The 25,589-nt window shown below is 34.7% G+C and overlaps 3 protein-coding genes and 1 pseudogene across 3 annotated transcripts in view; 1 reads left to right on the top strand and 3 right to left on the bottom strand.

Moving 5' to 3' along the window:
• The window catches only part of LOC107032140 (probable disease resistance protein At4g27220), a 5,673-nt gene extending 4,118 nt beyond the window's left edge, over positions 1–1,555 (bottom strand). Inside the window, 1 exon segment of the mRNA XM_027912171.1 lies at positions 462–1,555. Coding sequence (XP_027767972.1) covers positions 462–1,122 — 661 coding nt within the window. The 5' untranslated portion in view covers positions 1,123–1,555.
• Positions 1,556–3,898: 2,343 nt separating this feature from the next.
• Positions 3,899–4,512, top strand: LOC107001610 (ras-related protein RABA4d-like; the record flags this gene model as incomplete). Its single annotated transcript, XM_027912170.1, has 1 exon — positions 3,899–4,512. A coding segment is annotated over one exon (471 nt), but the record flags the coding sequence as incomplete, so codon positions are not given.
• Positions 4,513–8,307: 3,795 nt separating this feature from the next.
• LOC107032139 lies at positions 8,308–14,317 on the bottom strand (annotated as a pseudogene).
• A 1,390-nt stretch (positions 14,318–15,707) lies between these two features.
• LOC107002249 lies at positions 15,708–24,740 on the bottom strand. Its single transcript, XM_015200193.2, has 8 exons — positions 24,150–24,740; positions 22,609–22,977; positions 22,274–22,533; positions 20,196–20,337; positions 19,351–19,722; positions 19,081–19,212; positions 18,360–18,488; positions 15,708–18,255 (listed from the first exon to the last, which is right to left on the bottom strand). The coding sequence occupies exons 1-8, from the start codon at positions 24,285–24,287 to the stop codon at positions 16,033–16,035; spliced, it is 3,765 nt and encodes a 1,254-aa protein (XP_015055679.1). The 5' UTR covers positions 24,288–24,740; the 3' UTR covers positions 15,708–16,032.
• Between the last annotated feature and the right edge of the window lie 849 nt (positions 24,741–25,589).

Here is a 25,589-nt window from a genome sequence, read left to right as displayed (position 1 = left end):
ACCGCGTAATTCTTCAAGGGCACGGTCCCATGAACGCTTGTTTTTATGCTTTTTTAGTGCTCCTGCAACTGTAATAATTGCAAGCGGCAGCCCCTTGCATTCATTGGCAACCTCTTTTGCTATACCTTGAAGAGATGAATCATCGACAAAATCACCGACTTTCTGCCTGAAAAGGCTCCATGCTTCCTCTTTGGATAATATTCCAACTTCTATGATCTTTTGAGCTTCCATTGCTTCACAAACATTTCGGAATCGCGTCGTCAATATCACTTTGCACCGATGGTTGGGGTTGCTACCGCTGGGAATTCCAAGTTTGTCTAGATCAGGAATAGCCTTCCAAACATCATCCAAGATTATAAGGTTGCGGCTGTTCTGATCCATTAGCCTTGTACGCAGCTGATCTCCACGAATCAACAAATTATCCCCTTCTAATGTCAACCCGAGTCCTTGTGCGATCTGACCTTGAAGTTTTTTCAAGTCAGGTTGTTGACTGACAGTTACCATGACAACATCTTTGAAGAACCCTTGTTGTTTCTCCTTTAGTCTGATTTTCTCAGCGAGTGTTGTTTTACCGACACCACCCATACCACATATCCCAATCATAGTGACCCCTTCATCTCTCACAGCTGCCATGATCTCCTCCTCGTTCAATTTTCTGGAGTTAAACTTCTCAGTATTGTTACTATATATAGCCTCACTTTGAACTCGACGACGAAAGGAGATTATATTTGGATTGGTGCCGTCACTTTGAAGTTCAGTTAACTCCTGTGTAATTTTCTTGGCTCTCCTGCTGAGGGAGTAACGTGACTTCAAGTTTGGACACCAACCATAAAAGCAACCTTTTTGAACCTCAGCTCTACCTCTCATTACATCATCCACTTGTGCAATAGTGGTATCAACACTAGTTAACCAAGCCTCGCCAGTGAGTGAAATGCAATGTAAGTTTCCCCGGGCATCTTCTTCTCTTCGCTGCACTTCACTTTTGATGTTCTTCAGCTTATCAGATTCTTTTCCCATAGATGTGATGTTAGTGTTGTAGTAATATAAATACCTAATGCCTCGCTCTATTGGCTGCATCAAGCAAGCAGTGACATTCCCCACAATAGTAGATAGGAATTCCATAGCAAAGATAGAGCTTTTTTTCAACTATCAAGCCTGAACTCTGCTACTGGGAAGTAAAGGTGTGAAAATGAAATATCAGATCGAGCGGAAATGAAGAATTAGGTATGAAAATCAAAGAGTGGTGATGTGAGAGAATTTGGTATGAAAATCAACGAGTAGCAATATGAGAGAACTTGGTATGAAAATCAATGTGAGAGAACTTGGTATGAAAACGAAAGAATGGAGAATTTGGTATGAAAATCAAAGAGTAGCAAATGACATGAAAATGAATGCTTAAAAGAGGCAAGGGAGAGTTTGATTGTGTTATTCCAAGCAACAAATTCACAGAAATTTATAAGCTGTCAAAATAATATCTTTAAAGTGAGAGTATTGATTAGCTAACATAGTAAAGTAGTGAACATCTGATTCCATAGCTTCCTTCACTCAAACTCATGTTACGACCTTTCCAAAATATGTGCTTTCTTGCAATGGCAGACACTATAAAGAAGAAAAAACGATAAAGTATATGCTTCTTTTTGGAATTTTCATCTTGCTTGTCAAGTGCTCAAAGAAAAAATGGAAAAGTATACACTCTCTCTCTAATTTTTGGCAAAGTATATCCTTTCTTGTTTCTAAACTTTGGTAAACAGAGTTACCTGGTAGGATTTTATTTTAAATGCGATGGTTATTATAAAAATAGGCACTCGACTTTTTATGACAACGAAACTTGCAACCGCTACCCTTAGGGTGCACATAGGGGTAAACTTCCCTCCATTGTAATAGCCTTCACATATAGGAGACATACACTGCACTAGGCAAGTCTTCAAGATATGACAACAGTCCGCCAAAAGTTTCATCAAGGGTGTTCAAGAGTTTACTTTTTTATATTCATTGAAAGTTATAAGCTGAGCATTAGTTACATTTCGAAGTTTGTTGTTTACCTAACTTGTAAATTTTATATTCTCCACTACCTCTGTTACTTTCCTTTATGACCACTAAAACAAAGCACACTTTTCTTTTAAATTAATTTAATTTTGTCCTCCAATGAACACAATTCAATAGATTGGCAATATATAAAGACTAAGTGAGATTATGGACCAGCTAAAAGTGATTAACAAGTCTTAAAGTAGTGGTAATGGCAGACATAGAAAGAAGAAAAAAGGGGAAAGTTACAGATATTTATTGAAGTGAATTATCACTTGATGGATAGTTACAGATATTTGATCCCCAAATCTCGCATTTAGTTAATAATTCAGTGATATATCCATCCACATGATAATACATGTAATCACTTCTTATCCATCTTGAAAACGAGTGTGATCACAAAACAATACACTTTATTTAGAGGTAGAATTCTCAGCAGCACACATTCGAGGTGCAGTCTCCTGTTAGCTGTACTATTCGCGCTTCAGACAAGTCTGAGCCTAAACAAGTTTGTTGTTTACCAAAATTCTGAAGTACTAGTCCACTACCTCTCTTCTTTTAGATATATAATTGTACGACCACATGCATAACAACTAAAGCAATATTTGCCTTCTAAAAAACCCATCCAACAAATCAGGGTGGAAGTGCACAGATACCCGCTTCTGGGGTCGCCATTAAATTAATACCCGCCTAATATTTCTTTTGAAAATGATTCAAGTATGTATGGTGTTCATTCATATATGAATATATTGAAAAACATGTTAAAGTTTCAACACCGGAAGAAAAAAGTAAGAAAATTTGAAGGATGATTTGCCCATGCACTTGGAAAGTCATGAGGTCGAAGAGTATTGAAGTTAGTTAGGCAGTTACTGTTAGTATTACTGTAGCTACAGTCAGTTAGTTAGCTTATTACCACTAATTTAACTGTTAATTCATAAACTGCATTTTAATTAGTTAATAATTAACATTAGATGTTAATTCATAAACAGTTCAATTCCATTCCCAAAATATCTCTCTAATGGTTTCTTAGATCATGCAACTGTAACAATTGCAATTGGCAGCCCCTTGCATTCTTTTGCTATGTCATGAAGAGAAGGATCATCAACTGAATTACCGACTTTCCACAACTTTAGATAGGAATTAATCCATAGCTATGATCTCCTCTGTTACCAGTTGAGTACCTTTTCTCTATTCTGAACTCTGCTACTTGTTTTTATTAGTAACTGAAGTGAAAGTTTAAAAAAGAATATGTGTTGGTGAATTTTGATGTGAAAATGAAAGCTCAAAGAGCAGCAATATGTAGATTTTGATATGTAAATGAAAGATGCAATGGAGAATTTGGTTGTTTTGTTCTAACTAGTATATTCACTTAGAATTAGTTTACTATTTCTTGGAATCGATTAGTTTTGTCAGAGGTATAAAAAAATATAGAGAAATCCTAGTGCTTTTTATATTTTATTTTGTGTAGTATTTATCCGAGATGAGCCTAAATGGAATGACATGGTTATGAGTTAGAATTCATATTGCTGATCCCAACTTGTTTGAGAAATTTGAGACGATGATCTTGTTTTTGTGATAAATCTTCTTAAAGACTGGTTTATATCACGTTTAGCTTCAATATGTATGTTTCTTCTTGACTTACAATTCTTCTCTTTTGAGTCAAGGGTATCTTGGAAACAACCTCTCTACCCTGCAAAAGTAGGGGTAAGATCTATATACATCTTACCCTCCCTAGATCCCATTTTTGTCTGTAAACATTTACCTTTTGTTAAGCTATGTTGCTCAGACTCTTGACAAATTTGTTGTTGGGATCCTCAAAAAGGCTCTACTTTTGAAGAGTATAGCCAATTTGATAATTGTTGTAACTCAATGAATCATATCTCATTTCTATCTCAGGTATAGAGCAGTAACAAGTGCATATTATCGAGGTGCAGTTGGCGCGATGCTAGTCTATGACTTAACAAAACGTCAATCATTCGATCATATGGCTAGATGGCTGGAGGAACTAAGAGGTCACGCGGACAAGAACATAGTTATAATGCTCATCGCGAACAAATGTGATCTAGGAAGTCTTCGAGCTGTACCAGTTGAAGATGCTCAAGAATTCGCAGAAAGGGAGAATCTTTTCTTTATGGAAACATCAGCACTTCAATCCACAAATGTCGAGGGTGCGTTCATGACAATTTTAACAGAAATTTATAAAATCATTAGCAAGAATACGCTCATTGCAGCTCCGGGAGCTGATTATGGGAAGTCGCAATCTTTAAAGGGAACCAGGATCATTGTTCCCGGCCAGGACTCGGATTCTGGTGGGAATAGTGGTGGTTGCTGCATGTCGTCATGATTTTTTATTGAGTTCTGAAGGTCTTTCAAATTATTCAAATATTACTGGGAATGTTTTATGTTTTATGTAGAATAGGGAATTGTTGTTGCTGATGAAGTTGATTTAGATAGTTTTGTTTATTTATTTGTGTATACAGTTCATTAAGTTATTCACTGGGCATCAGGGGCGGAGTTACAACCCTGTCTATGGGTTCTGTCATGTATTTGTTGTTGTTCATCTTATATTCCAAACATACTTACTAGAAAATTAAAACTAGTAGCGAAACTAGAATCAGAAACAGATTAAAAAAAATATATGAAATATTTTTTTAAAGAAGAATTGTTTAGATTGTCAAATGTCATTTTCAGAAGGACATTTCCATAACTTTCAATATGATTGTTATAGAACTACCCATGAACAAAGTTTCATCGGGTTCAATAAAGACAATATAGTCCAAATGTTATTTTTACAAAAACATAACAAATGACTATTCACCAATATTTATGTATATGCAAATACTTTTATTATAATAGACATATATTTTCATGAAAAATCACAACATTTTAAGTGATATTTTTTTCCATAAAAGAACACAATTATTTTGAACAAGTATATATATATATAATTTGGATGTTTCATACTAGTCACACTATATACTAGTAATAGAGAAACTCAACAACCACAATATCAAATGTACTCCAAGTATTTTGTGGGTATAACATAATACAACAGTATCATTGAATTTCATATCTTTTGCTCCAAAGTTAAATTAGACACCAAGTCTAATCATAAGCAAATAACCCCACATTTCAAATGTGATCTCAAAAATATTTTTCAAGTATTTGAAAATAGTTTTTCCACATATTTTAATGTTGGAAACATTATTCTACGAAAGACTTATAGTGCTGCAATTCTCTTTGACAATGTTTACACAATGTCAAAGTTCATTCCATAGAGACACACAATCACAAATTCTAAGTCACTGGTATTTTTTTATCTATCATAAATAGACATACCACTTAGTATTTTAAATACTAACAATAAGGACAAAAAAAATTGTACAATTTATTTCTATGTTACATTGAAGTTTATAGAAAATCAAAAGTACAACACTGACTTATTATGTGAAGTTTTCATATTCTTCAAACCAATTGCATAGTCCAATTTATCCAGAGTATAAAACCACAAAAGTTTTTAGTCAACAAAAATCAGACACACTAACATTTCTCATGGAGTACAAAACTACAAAAGTTTTTTTTCCCTCCAAACAGAATAACACATATTCTTTATCACATAGAAATGTTTTTCTTATCAAATAGTCTTTCAACTATAACAATTTGACATATTATTTTATCAAACAAAAATATGCGTCTCTCATTTTTGCAAACTAAAAAATTTTAAAAGCAACAATATTTGCGAAGTAAAATTCATTCCACAACATATTATTTGCAGATCTTTTTCCAAAGATACACATAATAAAAAAAAATAAAAAATCAAAGATGATAACTCTTAGAAACTATTTCCTCCTTTGATAATTTAATAAGAAGGTTACCTGGTAATCTTTAAAAGAAATACCATAAAAATTTTCTTTTTACATTCTCACTTCGACGTTGCTAAACAAAGCAACGAATTATGGAGAAGTAATGCATTTATCTTCTATTTCCATGATCAGATTCTCTCAATCACTAGAATACAAAAATACTAACAGTATATAATTTCCTTAAGATTGTTGTTCATCTTGTATTCCAAACATACTTAGAACAAAACTTTGAACATCTTTGTAAGACAACAAAGTTTAAGAACATTTTCACAACTAGAAAATTAAAACTAGTAGCGAAACTAAATCAGAAACAGATTTAAAAAAAATATACGAAATATTTTTTTTAAAGAAGAATTGTTGTTAATATGTGTCTAAAGAATCTTACTGATTCCAATAAACTTTGCAGAAACACGAAGTTACCAAGTTTAATGAACCAGTGAAGAACAAAAGAATAGAAGAACTGAAATTAATTCACAAATCTAAATGGGAAAAAGGTCTGATATACCCCTCAACTTTGTTATTTGGAGCTGATACACCCCTCGTTATAAAAGTGGCTCATATATACCCTTACCGTTATACAAACGGCTCACATATACCCCTGCCGTTACAAAATGGCTCACATATACCCTTCATTTAATGGAATTTTAAATAATTAGTTTTAAATTTATATTTATTACTTATAATTTTTTTTTTAAAATTATTTAGTGGTATCTATGATTCTTCTATAAAAGTTCAAGGTATATTTTAATTTTTTTCATACATAAATTATTTTTTGACTTCTTTTATTAAAATTATTTGAGTTTCTTATTCTTATTTTATTTTTTTCTTTCATTCCTTAGTTTAAAGAAAAAAAATTAAACTATTTTTTTGTGTGTATTGTAATTTAATTTCGTATTCAAAAAAAAAATTGGTCATCTACAATAAGTTTTACAAGAATATTAGTGAAACATAAATAAATTTGATTATCAAAATAATAATTATAAGTTAGTCATTGAAACAAAAAAAAGTCAAAAAAATATGTTTGACGAGGATTAAATTTACTCATATGGGATTATATTTTTTAGAAAAAAATAATAAAAATTTAGATTGAAAATTATTATTTTTTCATTTCCGTAAGGGTATATGTGTGCCATTTGTTTACAAGTAGGGGTATATATGAGCCACTTTCATAACAAGGGGTATATCAGCTCTAAATGACAAATTTGAGGGGTATATCAGACCCTTTTCCCAATCTAAAATTTGTAAAACACGTAACAGAATCTGGAAATTTTTAATAGAAAAAAGATCAAGTCCACTGAACTCACAGTGTCCCCTTAAGGAAATTATTCCCCTCTAGTATCCGAGGTTTGATTTGGAATATGACCTCCCAGGGTAAAATGATCTCAATCACCAGAGTATAGATACCAAAAACTCCGGTGTCAGCGAATCACTCAACGGCAGTAAAGTACGCTTAGAATACTAGATTTAGTAGTTGAAGAAGAAGTCCATGAATTCTATATTAAAATGAGGAAATCCCTCAATTTATAGAAAACAATGGGTAGTGCGAAAAGGTTCTTATTGTGCCTTACCAGAAAGGTCACAAACCTTTGGAAAAGTCACAATCTTTCAGAAAGGTCATCACCTTTCATAAAAGTAACAACTTTCCATATAAGTCATAACTTTTCATAAAAGTCGCAACTTTTCATAAAAGTCACAACTTTTCATAAAAGTCGCAACATTTCATAAAAGTCGTAACTCTTTATAAAAGTCGCAACTCTTCATTTTTCCATTCACACCTTTTTAAAATCCAACATTTGTGTTCTACAATTCACTTAATACGTATAAACAATTTATCCAGAATCTACTATGCTTGCTTTTCTAGAATACAACACCGATTCACTCAAAATTCTAGCTTCGTTAAAGTTACAAACACACTAGAGATATTATCCGTCTAGGGAGCCAAGCACATTTAGGGTTGATAATAAAATTAGATGGGCCGCGATTCTACGCCTGGAAGAAAGAAACATTGAAAGTTACAAGTTAAAAATCTATATAATTATGCGTAACCAACAGAAATGAAAAACAAGAGAATTTTCATTTCAAGACTAAAAACACAGTACTCGATGCTTATTTAAAAACTCGAAGATAATTAGATTGGTTCAATTTTCCTTTCTCCACTGGCACCTCATCTAACTGAGAATAGAATTTCCAAATTTCCAAGTTTGCCAATAATGGATATGTCATCCAACCATAAATTAGTCATACATATATAGCGTCCTCAGATTTGTCAACCTCCGAATGAATGCTGGAAAAAGGCAGAATGGTTTACTCATTCCAACAAAAAAATCATCCTGTAATATGATCAATCTTAGAAAACAAAGTAGAATGATAAAATCAATCTACTGGTAAATGTAATGAAAGAAGAATTTAGAATCACAGGTGTATTTCAAATTTAAAGTTTACAGAATTCTACAGTTTAAATCACAATCAACTATTTTGTAGATATTACTAATACATATACAAGATCTATGGGCAATAGATGAACGGATATATAGGTTACAATAATGTCGATCTGCCTCTGATTGTTACCCCCATCACGAGCATGTGTATCAGGTGATGTTTGAGGTTTTACTTGCATTATTACATTGACTACTTACTAACTTGTGGCATGACTAGGTTCAGCTTCGTCGTCATCACTAACTTCGTCTTCTTCAGTAGCTTTGTTGTCATCACTATCTTTGTCGTAGCTTTTTTGTTCCTGCAGGAAACAGAGAATGCTAAAGAAGAGAGAGATGAGTAGCTTATTAAGTAAAACAAAGTTGATGAAGTATCTAAAACGGAAAGAGAATATGTAGCTAGCGGAATAAGACATATATACCTTGTTATTGAAACTCTGCTGTATCCATTTATTCAGATCATCTACTTTCACATCATTGTAACATTTGAGACTCGGTGTACTCACAGATATTCCATGTTGGACAAACGTCTTCATTTCAGGGCAGTCATCAATATCCACACTTATGAGAAATGGAAATGTAAGAGCACACTCCGTCAGAAAGAAATGCCCCAGCTTAGGCAGATTGGCAAGATCCAGGTATCGCAATTTGGGAAATAAGGTGATGATTCCTTCTCCTTTTGTGATCACTTCTTCCATTGATTCACAGTCTTCTATCCATAGGCATTGGAGATTCAGAAGACCTTTGGCCACTGATGGAGACATCAAGTTTCTTAATTTTCCACATCTGTCTACTTGCAATGTTTGAAGTTTGTTGAAGTAGTCAGTTGGAAGTTGGTGAGAGCATAGAGCACTTATGCTGTTAATCCAGAAGATATGTAGCTCTTCCAGGTTGGGACAAGAAACCTGCGAGCGTTCAAGTATAAAACTTTGTTGGAGCACAAGTCCTTACACACATTTATTTTTAAAAAGTTTTTTAGTTATCTCAAATACATTAGTATTTCTTTTTCCATTTGGGTTGGGTCTAGAGGGGTGAAAAAAAGTGAGAGAGTTTTTGAAAGACACATGACATTTTTGAAATTAAAAAATCACTATTATATATTTTTTTTAACTAGTTCTCGAACACGTATGTTGCACGTGTATTTTATGTTATTTGATATCAAACATTTCAAATGATATAATTATTTTAGAATAATTGATGCATTATACAATATTTAATGGGTAAAAATGATGTTACTGATAAAACATTCAACTAAGGTTGCAACTTGCAAAGATCAATAGAATTTGAAGAATTTCTGATTGTATTGATAAAAAAATTTTCTTTTAATCATGTGGGATACATTATATTTATTGGTAAAAAAAAGGTTTACTATTTCAATTATATGATTTGTCAAGATCGCCAAATATCTAACACTATATTTCCATACAATATGAAATAAGTTAATTACACAAAGCAATATATCAATAAGAAAAAAATGACCAATGAATAAAAAATTACATAAGAACTATAAGATGTGAAAATATAAAATATAATGGACTCATATTTTCTATTCAATTTATAAAGAGAGAAATTGTGTATATGAAAGGTTGTGAATGAATATATTTAATTGTAGAAGCTAAAAAGTTTAGCAATTAAAGTTACTAAGAAGTGAAAAATAATAAATTGTGACATCTAATCATGTATTCTCTTCAATTAAATATTGATATTGTATGAATCTCTCCATATGCTCTAACCTCTCTCTTCATATTCTCTAATGATTAAGTTTTTTTAATCTAAAATGGTAATTATTTTAAGTGCTCAAAATTAGCAATTAAGAAGAAAAATTGTTAATGCAAATCAATGATAATGGCAAAAGGAATACTCATAAATGCACTTCAAATTATTACGGTAACATTTTAGTGGTATGTAAAAAGTTTTCTGTTATGGAACTTAAATTAATATTTAATAATAATAACAATAATTATAATAATAATCAATAAAAATAATATAATGGTATTATTATAGTAACTCAACTATATAAGGTTATTTTGATATTTCAATTTTTTTGTTCCCACTTATAATAATATATCAGTAAATAAATATGAATTTATTAACAAAAAAGAGAATTATGCACCATATATTGAACGACAGAGGTATATATGCTCAAAATCACAAAGTTGAGCAGTATACTTGCCTCTTTTCCCTTAATTCAATGAATATTTTAGGTTTCACTCACCTTCTTATAAAATTTATTATAAATGTCCCATTTTTCTGCAAATATAAAAAATAAACGAAAAAATGGTCGAAAATGCCTTTACTGTAATAAGGCAAAAATATCATTTTTAAACAAATATATTATTTATTATCTTTTTGAACACATTCTTTTCCTAATGATATTTTTTAATTAACAAATGTTTATCCTACTTCAATTTGGAAAAAAAAATAACACTAAAAATATTTCTTATTTTATTATAAATATCAAAATGAAAATGAATGGTTGATTTATTATGATCTTATATATATGACATATATTATCCGTTTGAAGGGTACATTTTAATAGTTAAAATAATTTTAAAATAAAGAAAACAAGAATAGAGTACTAAAAAGTAATATTATCTTTTAATAGGAATAAGATTTGTTTTAAAAGAAAAGAAATACTATGTTTATACTGAAAAAAATATTTTTGACTCAATAACATAGGAACATTTCAAGAACAAACTACCAAGGAAAATAATATTTTTGGACCAAAGTATTGAGGACAAGAAAATTTTGAACTAAATTATAAATTGAGGTCATTTTTTATCATTTCACGTAATTTAAGGCATTATCGTCTTAAAATTTGTTCTTACTTTTTTTTTCTTTTCCATATATATTTGTTTTCAAACTAAAAAATGAAATAAGAATATGAGACTCAAATAATGATAAGTTAATAGATCTATATGGGAGATATTTAAAACTTAAAATAACCGTTGGATAAAAAAAGTCACATCAAATATAGTCTTTTTTAAATAACAAATAACAAATTATTTTTTCACTAGTTAGACAAAAAGGATATAGACTTTGTTTAAGTAATTAAATATGTTTAATGCTCAAGTAAAAGGTGGTGATAAGAAGCAAACCTTTTCATCAAAAAGAGGATTTGAGTCACTGTTGGCTGTAGGACTGAAACTTTGAAACTCAGGTAAGTTCCATAACGACATTTTCCTTAATTGAGGGAACTCAATCCCCTTGACAGTGTCACTGCAAAAGTGAGTCAGGCATCTCAGAGAGCCAAGGTGCAACTCATATAAATTGATTACTTCATGTGTCCTCTTCAATAAATGTGTCACTAAATCACAATCAGAGATGTGGAGACATTTCACGTTCTGAAATTCATTCAGTTGCAACTCAGTCAACACATTATTAGAGACATTTCCTGTTGAAATTACACATTCACTCTCCTTCAACAGGTGGCAGATCCAATCACCCAATGGGGCAGTCTCCGTGACCTCTAAAGCAATACTCTTGTCGTAATCATAGCTGTTTGAAATCCCAACCATATCAAGATTGTACCGTGTCAACTTGGAGGGAAGGTCAAGGTTACTGTACATCACATCACTCAAATCTTTTACTCCCACAATATGTAGCTCCTCCAATTGAGCTAGTTTTGATAACACCCCTCCTGAAATCCTTTTAAGTGGATTAATCTTATTCCGAAACTCTAACATAATTAGCTTGCTCAATTTTCCTATCTCCTCTGGCAGCTCATCTAACTCACAATCTCTTATGCTCAGAATGTTTAATTCGACAAGTTCCCCAATAAAGGACATGTCATTCAACCTTAAATCACTCAGACACAGAGTCCTCAGACTTGACAACCTCCTAATGGATGCAGGAAAAAACAGACTCGACAACCTCTTATTGGATGAAGGAAAAAGCAGAATGGGCTTCACATAGTAGTATCCACTCAGACTCAAGACATTGAGGTTACTCATTTCATCAAAAAAATTGTCCTGTAGTTTGAATGGATCTTCAGAACAGAGTCTCAACATTAAAAGCTTCAGTTTTGTGCAAATTATTGGTCTAGGATGCTCATCAAATTTATTTGCAACAATTGACATGTGACTGTATTGGTCGTAAGAGTCTTTTCTTGGAAACTCTTTTGAGTTCACATCATGACTTACCATAAAGTTATGCTCTCCCTCAGACGCAATATATTTAGCCACATCACGGACCACATCATGCATTTTCACATGATATTTTTCTGAACCTTGGGATTACAAAAAACCATCTTGCAATGTTTCTGACAGAGAATACATCTTGTTTCTTGCTTGTTCTAAATTTTTGACTCCTGGAAAGATGTGAAGCCCCATTCCATATTTAAGCAATTCTTCAATCCCAATATTACTATCTTCCTCGAACAAGGAACAAAGCAAAAAGAGGTATTTGGTTTCATTAGTTCCCAAGTAATCATAGCTTAGCCATAGAGGTTTATACAACTCTTCAGGCACTTCACGGATACTTACTGTTACTTTACCGCGTAATTCTTCAAGGGCACAGTCCCACGAACGCTTGTTTTTATGCTTTTTTAGTGCTCCTGCAACTGTAATAATTGCAAGCGGCAGCCCCTTGCATTCATTGGCAACCTCTTTTGCTATGCCTTGAAGAGATGAATCATCGACAAAATCACCCACTTTCTGCCTGAAAAGGCTCCATGCTTCCTCTTTGGATAATATTCCAACTTCTATGATCTTTTGAGCTTCCATTGCTTCACAAACATTTCGGAATCGCGTCGTCAATATCACTTTGCACCGATGGTTGGGGTTGCTACCGCTGGGAATTCCAAGTTTGTCTAGATCAGGAATAGCCTTCCAAACATCATCCAAGATTATAAGGTTGCGGCTGTTCTGATCCATTAGCCTTGTACGCAGCTGATCTCCACGAATCAACAAATTATCCCCTTCTAATGTCAACCCGAGTCCTTGTGCGATCTGACCTTGAAGTTTTTTCAAGTCAGGTTGTTGACTGACAGTTACCATGACAACATCTTTGAAGAACCCTTGTTGTTTCTCCTTTAGTCTGATTTTCTCAGCGAGTGTTGTTTTACCGACACCACCCATACCACATATCCCAATCATAGTGACCCCTTCATCTCTCACAGCTGCCATGATCTCCTCCTCGTTCAATTTTCTGGAGTTAAACTTCTCAGTATTGTTACTATATATAGCCTCACTTTGAACTCGACGATCAAAGGAGATTATATTTGGATTGGTGCCGTCACTTTGAAGTTCAGTTAACTCCTGTGTAATTTTCTTGGCTCTCCTGCTGAGGGAGTAACGTGACTTCAAGTTTGGACACCAACCATAAAAGCAACCTTTTTGAACCTCAGCTCTACTTCTCATTACATCATCCACCTGTGCAATAGTGGTATCAACACTAGTTAACCAAGCCTCGCCAGTGAGTGAAATGCAATGCAAGTTTCCCCGGGCATCTTCTTCTCTTCGCTGCACTTCACTTTTGATGTCTTCAGCTTATCAGATTCTTTTCCCATAGATGTGATGTTAGTGTTGTAGTAATATAAATACCTAATGCCTTGCTCTATTGGCTGCATCAAGAAAGCAGTGACATTCCCCACAATAGTAGATAAGAATTCCATATCAAAGATAGAGCTTTTTTTCAACTATCAAGTCTGAACTCTGCTACTGGGAAGTAAAGGTGTGAAAATGAAATATCAGATCAAGCGGAAATGAAGAATTAGGTATGAAAATCAAAGAGTGGCGATGTGAGAGAATTTGGTATGAAAATCAACGAGTAGCAATATGAGAGAATTTGGTATGAAAATCAATGTGAGAGAACTTGGTATGAAAACGAAAGAATGGAGAATTTGGTATGAAAATCAAAGAGTAGCAAATGTTATGAAAATGAATGCTTAAGAGAGTCAAGGGAGAGTTTGATTGTGTTATTCCAAGCAACAAATTCGCAGAAATTTATAAGCTCTCAAAATAATATCTTTAAAGTGAGAGTATTGATTAGCTAACAAATTAAAGTGAGAGTATTGATTAGCTAACATAGTAAAGTAGTGAACATCTGATTCCATAGCTTCCTTCACTCAAACTCATGTTACGACCTTTCCAGAATATGTGCTTTCTTGCAATGGCAGACACTATAAAGAAGAAAAAACGATAAAGTATATGCTTCTTTTTGGAATTTTCATCTTGCTTGTCAAGTGCTCAAAGAAAAAATGGAAAAGTATACACTCTCTCTCTAATTTTTGGCAAAGTATATCCTTTCTTGTTTCTAAACTTTGGTAAACAGAGTTACCTGGTAGGATTTTATTTTAAATGCGATGGTAATTATAAAATAGGCACTCGACTTTTTATGACAACGAAACTTGCAATCGCTACCCTTAGGGTGCACACAGGGGTAAACTTCCCTCGATTGTAATAGCCTTCACATATAAGAGACGTACACTGCACTAGGCAAGTCTTCAAGATATGACAACAGTCCGCCAGAAGTTTCATCAAGGTTGTTCAAGAGTTATCTTTTTTAATAAGTGAGTTGAATGTTATTTGTTTAACCTAAGAATTCTAACAATCTCAACGTTTGGCAATATCAAATATAAACAGTCGAGTTTTTTTCTTTCTTTTTGATGCATTGATTTTATATGATAAAATATATGATTTTTGCTTTTAAAGTGAAATAGTGATAGAACAAATGCGTCTAGCTTAATGAAATATATATCACTCCTATAGAAATTTTTTTTCTTAAAAAAGAAGAAGATCATGTATTGATTTTAGTTTTGGGTTTAAAGTAAAATGTAGGCTTATTTTGTTCACCATTTGAAAGTGTGTTATATCTTGAATAAAAATTTAGAAATACGTATTCTGCTCTCAAAATAAAATAGAAAAATGTGATGGAACACACTTTGCTCGCGCGCCAGGTGGAAAAAACCAAGCTTAACCACTCCCCCACGGAACAGTTCATGTTAAGATTGTTCAACATCAATTATATATCTGATCAGCAGTTCACATTTACTTGATCAGACAGAAGAAATGAATATTCCCTGTTGGACAAACGTGCTCATTTCAGGCTTAAGAGCATGCATGGTTAGTCAGAAATAAATGTCCCAACTTAGGCAGCCGTCGAAGCTCCAGTTCACACAAATGACTAGTTGATGAATAATTTATACTACAACCAAATGACAGCATAAAGAAATGGAAGATAAATAGGCAAATTACATTTTAGAGAAACACTGCTTGTGACCAAATAGTACTTTTCATAATGGAAAATACATCTACAGATTACATGTCAAATACTTTACACGGTTAGACTTCCGCTGCTGAATGATTTGCAGAATACATAGTTGGACAATGACCAAGCTTGATCCTAAACAAATGAAAGAGTGGTCAGATTCCAAGCGAACAAGTAATAACCAAACTGAATAACTGTGATTCTAAATATAATAATAACGGATATCTTCTTCTTGCCAACCAAGAACCACAATAGTCTGTAAAGACATTGAAATATATGACATCCTCTCAACTCAACTTTTACTCTCCTTGCATCAGAAAAAAAAAAAAAAGACAATTTAAAAACTTAAAGCAAATCAAACCATATAAAGGAAGTCATGACAAGGTAAAATAAAAAAAAAATCCTGAGGTGGATTATTGTGCACCAAAATTACAAGTTCTCAAACTTCCATCACTCAGCAGAGGATAGAAACTGAAATCTCAGGCAGGCAGCCACCTTCTCTATCTAACTATATCGGCAAAGGGAAACTCAATTCGATTTGCAAATGGATTGTACTCTTCAATGGGTTCTTTCTTATTGCAGCCACTTTCACCCGCAATGTGATTCGTTGTCAAATTTGAAGATAAGTTCCTCGCCATCCCTTCTTTTAAAGAAAAAGGATCGGGTGTGAAAGAGAAAAGAGAGAAGCCTGAATTTCTAGACTCCTCAGTTTCACCGGATCCACCAGTCGTTGACTTCTCCATTGTGTGCTGTCCTACTGGAGCCATCCTTTGGACATTAGCTTCCTCTTTTAACCTACCAACTGTTGAAACCCTGGCATTTTCCTTGATGCATCTGTCACTGGTTGGAGCAACTGACTGAAAAACAGGCAAGTGGCCATGGTTGATGGGTGGAGGGATCAGATGCTGCAGGGCACCATGCTGCATGAAATGGGCATTCGCATTTAAACCATATGAAAATGGAGTAGCAAATACATAATGGTTTGGATGAGGAAATGGAATGAACCCATTAACAGGAGCAGTCGCCCAAGAAGGTGGAGTTTGATAATAATAGTCCATTGCAGGAACTTGAAACCTTGGGAAGTGTGTGCCTTGACTGTGGACTGGTGGACGCAAGGATTGAGGTCGCATGCCAAGAGTCCCATTCACATTTGCATTTGTTGAAGCAGCTGTGGTCGGGAAACTTCCCACAGTAGTTCCTACAGAATTTGGTGTCAGGGAACTGACATCCTCACCTTTAGCAGTAGCAGTTCTTTTTTCTTGTGCAACTTCGTAGCATTCAGCAAAAGCATTCTGCATAACTTCAGAAGTTTCTCTTCCTTCAGAGTTTTTGCTGCAATCTTCTGAATCTGACGTCGATGATGATTCTGAATTATGTGGATTTGAAAAGGATGTAGCACTGTCTCCCTCACTAAGGCAGGATGAGCAATTATCAGAATTAGAAGAGCTGCTTTGTGATAAACCCAAAGTCCTCTGAGAGGAAGACCTCGGGATCAGACAAGAATCAACTTCATCTTCAGCCACTTCTTTCACATAACAAAGTGATTTATCTTCCAAGTGAAAACCACTTGTACAGTTGCTTTTAGTTTCAGAACTAGACTTTCTTAATTCTTGTATGCCCTTTTCTTCATTTAACTGAAGCGAACTGGAAACTCCCAAATTATTAGAAATAGAAGGCTCAGGATGCTTATCAATTCCGGTGCTCTCAATCTGGAAAGTTGAAGATCTCAAGGTAACATCAGAGTCAGAGCTGCTCCTTGGATATTTCTTTCGCAATTCCGTTGGTTCCCATACCTTCTTAATAACAGATGAATCTCTACTAGACAGATTATTACGTATAGCCATTTTGCTTTTGGGTCTTGCACAATTTTCACGCAGATATTCAACCTGATTATATTTGGTTCCATAGTAGGGCTTGGAGATATCTGATTCGCATCCTAACTTACTCACAGGTTTATTGTTCCCGATTCCTCTGGCCATGTGTGGGTACAACTTAGCTCTGTCGTCACTGTGTTGGTTACAGCTGCAATCTGAGGATTCATATCGGTCATACTTCCTGATATTGGAACAATTCAACTTCTCAGCAAACTTAGAGGCACCATCTTTCATGCTGGACTTTGCAGCATTACTTCTTAATGGCTTATTTAACCTGTTGGTACTCCTTGAAGCTTCAAAGTTATCACAGCGATGTCTTGGCTCATACTTACTTGCCGCACCTCCACTGCCTGAAACAGCAAATCGACGTCCATCAAACCATTTCAAGCTTGAATCTGGTTCAAATTCTTTTCGAAATTTCAACCTCCCAGAATTTCTCATATGGTCAGCTGGAAATGAGCCATTACCCTCATTCATACTGAATTCCTCAAAATAATCATCAGAGTTGATTTGCACGCTTGGGTGATTATATCCATCCAAAAGTAGATCATCTTCATCATTCGGCGATAAAGGGCTGGATAAATTAACTTCACCAGCTTCACTTACCGAGTCTGTATAGCCCATAAGATTAGATTCCTCATGAACGTTAGGTGATAATTCCTCCTTTGAAACATCATCAGGGGCAAAATTACTTTGGTTTGAGTCGCAACTTTTCTTCTCTCTATCCTTTTCTTTTTCTCTTAATCTCTCCTTCCTCCGCAGCTTCTTTTCCTTTTCTTTTATCCTCCTCCTCTCCTTGCGTTCTTCTTCTTCACGTTTTTCCTTCTCTTCTTCCTCCAGAAGTTTCATCTGCACAGATTATCAAAGATTTAGAAATATGCCTCTGAAAATTGGAAATGGCATAATAATCTCACAAGTAGAACTTCCAACACCAGAATTATAACTACTAATACCTGCTTTTCTAAAGTAACTATCTCCTTGCAGGCAACATGAATGCGCTCCTCCAGCAACTTCAATGCAAGACATACAAATATGCTATGTGCATTTTGCCGTGCAGTTCCTTCTCTAAAAGCTTTTTCAACCTGCAAATAATTTCAGTGTCAAAAGACTTCCAAGCACTACAATGACCAAAAGATGAAATCAATTGTCTAAGAAAGTCTAGGTCCAAGAAACGGAGACCTCAACTTTTTAAGGCAGATTCATGTAATTGTAGAGCGTATCAGAGCAAATCCCCATCACAGAAAGAATAAAGAACCAGACTTGCAACGACTAAGCATAGGACATTAAAATATCTACTATGTTACATTGTTTTAGGTCTCCCAACTTTTAGAAATACCACAGAAAAAACAAAGATTGTCAGGAAGGAAGTAGCTAGAAATACTACTTAGAGCCATGTAGGTATATGATTAAAGTTATTTCTATAACTAAACTAGGCAGCATACAGGCAAAAAAGATTGTCAGGAAGGAAGTAGCTAGAATCCCAAGCAAAGCAGACGATAAACCTCTCTATTGCTGCAGAGGCATTTAATATAGCAAATCAGTATTTTATTAATAATTATATCCAAGTAAATAAACTGAAGAGTAAAAAGGATCAAAGTAGAGCCACTCTAAGAGCAGCTTGACAGTTGACTAAGGCCCTTCATTAATGACAAAAGAAGCAAAGGAGAGACTTGCCTGCTCCTTAAAAATTACAGTTGCGGCATCTAGAAGAAATTCCCGAGCAAGTTCAGGACTCTTGGCATGTTTTTGAGGACGAGAGCATTCACCATCTAGTTCATTTCCATCCTTGTCCATGGAATCCTCATCCTGAAAAGAGAACATCAAGTAATATCCATAAGGTGAGAAGTTCTGACATAAAGAATACCATACCATCCAAAGAAGCAACTATAGACAATCATAGTGGAGACAGGAGGCATGGTTAATAAGCCTAACAAATTTGACTACCTCTTCTTCTTCAGCCTCTTCAGCATGCTCAAAGAACCTCCTAATGCTTTCCCCTCTTGTTATTGTAACAAAACCATCCCCAACCACAAGCCGGCAATGTACACACTGTTGACCCTTCAATGCATGTGCTTTGACAGAAAGTTCAGTACATCTACCATCCAGTTTCCATGCCCGTAGAGTGATATAGCAGGCATTGAAACCACTCAAGTCTAGACCACTGACTTGCACTCTTCCACTCAAGCCAACATTTTCATAGTCCAATATATCACATTTTCCTTCTCCAGTTCCAACTGCCCATTCAAAGTGATGATATGTCCCAAAGGTATCAATGAACGCCTGATGCCAGTCAGCTACAATTGTGTCGTGGGAAACCTGAACACGAGAGAGTTAAATGGCATTAATCTTGGTGCAAATAACAGCCTTTTCACTTTATCTGCACTAAGTTCTAGGAGTGGTAGCATTTTTTGTCAGTAGCATTAGAAGTTTAGGTCTCCATGTTTGCTCGCCTTTAATTCCACATTTGGTGGGTAGTTGGGATGGTGTAGCGGAAGGGGGGAGTTGGGGCCACTGATTCACTCTCAAGTCCTTTTAACACAACTGAAAACATTGACCAAAATGGGAACAATTTACTAATAATCCATGAAACTAAAAACTAGAAGGGTAGAAGAAAGGGCTAAGTTTTGTTAAATCCAAAAATTAAAATGGTATTTTAGAAAAGGCAAATATCGGTTCCCTATAAGATATCCATGGAAAAATGAAATTAGGCATAAACTAGCTTGTTTCCACTTCATACATTGCACACCACATGAACAATGAAAGAGATGAACATAAAGAACTGATCACACCTCATACTGGAATGCTGCATCAGCAACACAAAACCAAATACTGCAATGAGGTTCTCTGCGCATGCGTTTCAACTCCTTCAGCTCCTTGAATTCCCGGATAACATTCCTTCTACAATCTCTACAAAATCTCTTGCTATCAAACCTGTGACAAGCAACAAACTCACAGTAAGTTAGTCATCTGATGGAATTGCCTTTAAGTCATTAGAGATATTAGAACAGATTTCATTCATAAAACAGGGAAACCAAATGACAACTGCAAACTGGATATTAACTTTGCTAACATAGAGCAGGCAAATATAAAGATTTCTAGTCTAGATTTTTCCTAACATCATACCACATCATAACCTGAACTCAACTTCCAGCATGGTAAAAGGTAGAAACATATGCTCGTAGCATTGCTGATATTAAGTTCCTTAAAGAAAACGTTGTCTATTCTTAAAAAGGCCAACATTGATTAGGTGATGCTTCAGGTGAGAAACAGAAACAGTTTAGCTTTTGCACATCTCACCATTAGTCTAGCGGCTTCTAGACCATGTCAATTTAAATTTTTGAACCATGACGATGAAGTCCAAAGAAACTTATCAAAGAAACTTATTTTCCAACAATTGTTCCACGATATATATCTACAAACTTTTTCCACCACTCTTCATTGTCACCAATTAGATGTAGTTCTATCACAGCGTAAAATAATCTTATCCATTCCTGAAACCCAATTGCAAAGAACATACGGTACCAAACACCTACAGTAACAAAAAGATCAACTGGCAATGACACGACACTCGTGTGGCAGATTCCTGAACCTTCCCATGACCTCATGTATGATGTCATTATTTCTCTAAAACAAAATAACACAGACAGAGCGAAGGCAAGGTATCTGGTCCCACTGACTTTATACTATAAATGAACCCATGGCAAATTAATAGCTCATGAAAATTGAAGATCCGGACATCTACCCACAGGCACCAAGCAAATGAAAGCATAATTAGCTGCCAAATGCATATATCCTTTAATTTGGGAAGCTAATAAAAGACTACTATATACTCCCAGGCCTCAACAATTAAAAGGGAGGGGTCTGGTGTCATCATTTTATTTTATCTGGTTATATTCCCAAAGTATGGACAGAAAATAAACAAGCTCCAAGCAAGACAAGATTTGGTGCACATAAGAAACTTGACGGAACGCTAATTATTGTGCCAGAGGTCCTTCACCATATGTAATTGGAACAAACTATCATTAAGTTAGTCACTGTAAGAGTTTCCTGTGTCAAGAAGAAAGTCCTTAATAAGCATAAACCTAGACAGCTTTACAACTGATTTTTCCAATTTATTACTCCAAAAATAGCGGTACAAAATTCAAAATCTGCATAGACATCATTCATTTTGACAAGGAAATGATTAGAAAAGGTGGAGCCTTACATTTCAGACACTCAAGGCGGCAGAACTGCAAATATCACCCTGAACATACTCGAAATGGAGTGCATTCTTTAACCTAGGTAGCCTTTGCTGAAAAAGTCCCACAACCTGAATTTTATTGGAGCTACCTTATTCCAGCTTTGAAATTCTCTAATCTGGTAAACATTATCAGGAGAAAAGACTCCATGTGCTATTGATGACTGAAGTGCGATTTATATCCGTTTCAAGCAAGTGAAATTGATCTTTCTAATAATTTTTTCTACATTTAGTAAACCCCCCCCCCCCAACAATTTGTAGGATTTCACTAACTATGTTGTTGTCTCTACGCTTAATGTAACTCAAGGAAACTCCACCATATCTGGATTTCAATTTGGACATGCTCTTCCAGTCAGTCCACATGCTGCATTAACTTAAAGAAGATAAGTTCTAAGATCAGATTTTGAACAGTACAAATCCGGAAGCCATCTGATCTACAGAACATTGTGTTTCATTGGATGAGACTACAAAATAATTTAACCCCTCAATTGAACTTGCAATTCCAGAGTTAACAACAATCATCAATTCAGCACATCTAATGTTGGAATTATATTAATGGATAAGACAAACAGAGAGGATAATAGTAAGTTTTTAAAAGACAGCAAGCTGAAGAAAGGGCCTTATACGCACCGGTACATGAGCCTTTCAATAAAGTCCTCTTCCTTCATTTTCAGAAGAGACTGCCGTGTCTCTTCCCCCAGGGCAGTCCAGAAGTCTACCAATGTGTCTACAGAAAGTCTGGTAGTATGAAGAGCACATGTTTCTCTTGTTCCATGCCCTCTGCCATAAGTTGCCATCCCTTGGCTTATCCAACCCCTAGCACCTCCACCACAAGCATCAGGATAAAGCAGCTCTCTCTCTCGTTCCCTTCCACGTGAACTGTCAAACACCTGATTCAAAGCGGAAGTTCAGAAAACAAATGATGAAAACAAGGAAAAGATATTTATGAGGTAAAATAAATTTACATTTTGAAGTCCCTTCAGGGATTTGGTATATAGATAACAATCCAACAAGGTAAGCATCCCATCTCGTGTTGTGGTTAGACCTCCCCAAGGATGGACAGATGGATCTTGAACATCATACTCAGACCCTGTTGTTGCATGCAACTCTCCATCACATTGATCCTTCAATGTCCCTACTCTGCTGCAAGTACGGTGAGCACCTGCATCCTCATGCTGCAATGACTTCCCATACATGACAATTTGGAAAAAACCTTCAAGCAGTAATCCATTGCATCTAGAACAGTACATGTTCTTACGAGCTTGCTCAAAGAGAGTTTGTTTGTCAATCTTTAGAAGCTTCTGCCGAGCTTGAGGTGATAGCTCACTCCAGAACTACAATACAACAAAGAGACCTTTAACATATAACAGATATTATAACCAAACGATATTCCCATTTGATATTAAAGCACCTAAAACTGAAGTAAAATAAAAATCAAGATATGTCCCAATAAAAGGATGAAGTTTAAGGCAACCAAGTTGTTTTCCTTTAATAACCGACAATTCCCCTGTGAGTCATGAATTAACTGACCCAACTCTAATTGTTCTCACATGTTCGGAACTCGGGGAAGTATAGACCCTCCCTTCTATTCTGCTCCACTTAAATACCAACTCTGTGTCAACAGCAAGGCTTAAACTAGTGATGCGCGCTCAATCCACACATCTCATGCTGCATCCTCACCACTAAACCAAAACCCTAGGGGCTTAAGGTAACCAACCTATCCCAACAACATACTACATAGCACTTGATTCATAGATGGGCATCTCTATAATTGTCCCAGTGTTACATCTTGACTAATCAAACTTAGAATTATAACGATTGTTGGAGCGCGTATCAACCAGAACTAATCAAGTAACAGGGGAAAGAGAAACAAGGAAGGTTCGCAAGAAGTTATTAGGGCGGCTCATAGTTAATCAATGTTAAAAAATATATTCAAGTGAGAACTACACCTATTGCACATTGGTATGTAATAAACAGCACTTTCATGAAAGCCTATCTGATACAGAATCAGTGTAATATACTAATGATATCCAAAACTATAGAAAGTAATTAATTCGAAGAACCCCCTATCTTTTTATTGCATCCAGACGGTGACATTCTTTCCGTTTTGGAACATTTGGCATTTGATCGAAACTGTTTCATTTTTACACAACTTTCACATTTCATTGAACAATTCAAAATTTACACACTGATGTAATCATTCTCTACCAACATAACCTTTTACCTACTACTACTACTTCAATATATTCTTCAACTACACCACTATATAAATAAAACTAACATCCTCACTACATTCGCAACAAACAGTAATCCATTAAGATGTAAAACCTACTAACAAACAAGCAGCTACCTAACCAGTTCAATCCCACTTACTGACAATTGCATTATTCGATCAAAAAAAACATCTGTATATCACTTAGAACTCCAGAAAACACATCAAAACTCAGCAAAAACAATAAATACAGCAAAACTATTCACAAGTTACCAATTAAAATTCAATCACTACCTTCTGAAGCTGATTGTAGCTTATATCCTCGCGATGCTTTGACCAAAACCCATTACTCGAAATCGATTTACTAGAAGCATTAAACACCGCCGTTTCATTATCATTTTGCTCATCATTTATCTGCGCTAACCCTGGCATTTTCGCTTACCAATCTCTTAAACCGATTCAACTTTCACCTATCTATCTACCCATCCCTCTCCTCAAATCTCCGCCGTCCGATTCGATTCAGAAAAATTATCACCGAAATCCGATAAAATCAATTCACCGAATTTCAACCTAACAATCAATCGATTCTTCCCCCAATAATCATAGATCGAAATTTCGATACGTTCTTACCAATAAATACAAATTTTAATCATATGAATCCGATTAAAACCGTATAAACATGAGATTAAAGGTCTACTGAGAATCTAACAGTGACAATCGAAGACGAAGGATCGAAGAAAATCGAGAATTTAGATAGAAAAAAGGGGGAAAAAAGGGGGGGCGAAACGGAGGATAGAGGTTTTCGCTGATGAGATTTGGTGCAATGTGTATCTGTATTTATGTACGTACAAATTTTTCACTGAGAGAGAAGATTTTAGGGAGAAACCAACACATTGGCTTTTTTGCAAGGGTTAACATTGCAAATTTCCATGGATTTATTGAAAATGTCCAAAATTTAATTATGTCTCATCATAACAAATTTAATTTTCATGTGTATATGAGAAAAAAAAAAGTTAAATTTTATTTTCCCTTATATTTTAGTTAATGCAAGTGATGTGTCTATATATATAGTGTTTTTTATATATAATTATTATGATGTTCGGATAGTTTTTGGCATTGAAATCCGCTAAGATTAGAATTGATGAAAAGAAATATTAGTGTTTTCTCGATTAGGTTTCTTTGAGTCTGAGATTTCGCAGTGCTCTTACTCTACTTTATTGGTTACTAGGTTATAGTTTTTCTGATGCAGTTAATATATGGCTTTGATGTAACTGTGCGTGTGATGGAAAAGAAACTCAGTAAAAAGGGCAACATGTATATCTGATGTATTGATATTGTGTATATAGTGTAGAACTAGGTATGTATAATGTATAATTATGTATCAGAATTGTATATGCTTTCATATTGTTCAACAGAGATTGCTGAATAAAATGATTATTGTTGTGAATCAACCAAGAAAAAATACTTTTAACCTACTTCAAAAACGAATTTTTTAAATAATATTGACTCAAGGTGACTTGACTGAAAAGACTGAACTACGATTATCGATGTATTCTTCAACCAGGTATTGTTCTGAATTAGTAGCATACTCAAGTTCATCCGATCTCCCAAAATGCACGGTAAAAAAGAACACATTTATAATTTATTTAAAATAAAAATAAAAAATTTTCTGCAAAACCTTTTCAATTTAAAATGAAAAATAGACATAAAAGTTGAATCAAACACTAATGAAGA

The sequence above is a fragment of the Solanum pennellii genome, chromosome 10, assembly GCF_001406875.1.
Source record: "Solanum pennellii chromosome 10, SPENNV200".
Lineage (NCBI taxonomy): Eukaryota > Viridiplantae > Streptophyta > Magnoliopsida > Solanales > Solanaceae > Solanum > Solanum pennellii.
Note: the sequence above shows the minus strand (reverse complement) of the source record. Positions and strands in the feature narration are given on the sequence as shown.

What these genes read in the sequence shown, in the direction of transcription:
- LOC107002249 (XM_015200193.2), bottom strand. Translation starts at nt 24,287, where the DNA reads ATGCCAGGGTTAGCGCAGATAAATGATGAGCAAAATGATAATGAAACG. An exon ending in GCTACAATCAGCTTCAGAAG is followed by an intron (nt 22,978 to 24,149) that starts GTAGTGATTGAA and finishes GTTGTATTGTAG; the next exon opens with TTCTGGAGTGAGCTATCACC. An exon ending in TAGTTACTTTAGAAAAGCAG is followed by an intron (nt 18,256 to 18,359) that starts GTATTAGTAGTT and finishes TAATCTGTGCAG; the next exon opens with ATGAAACTTCTGGAGGAAGA.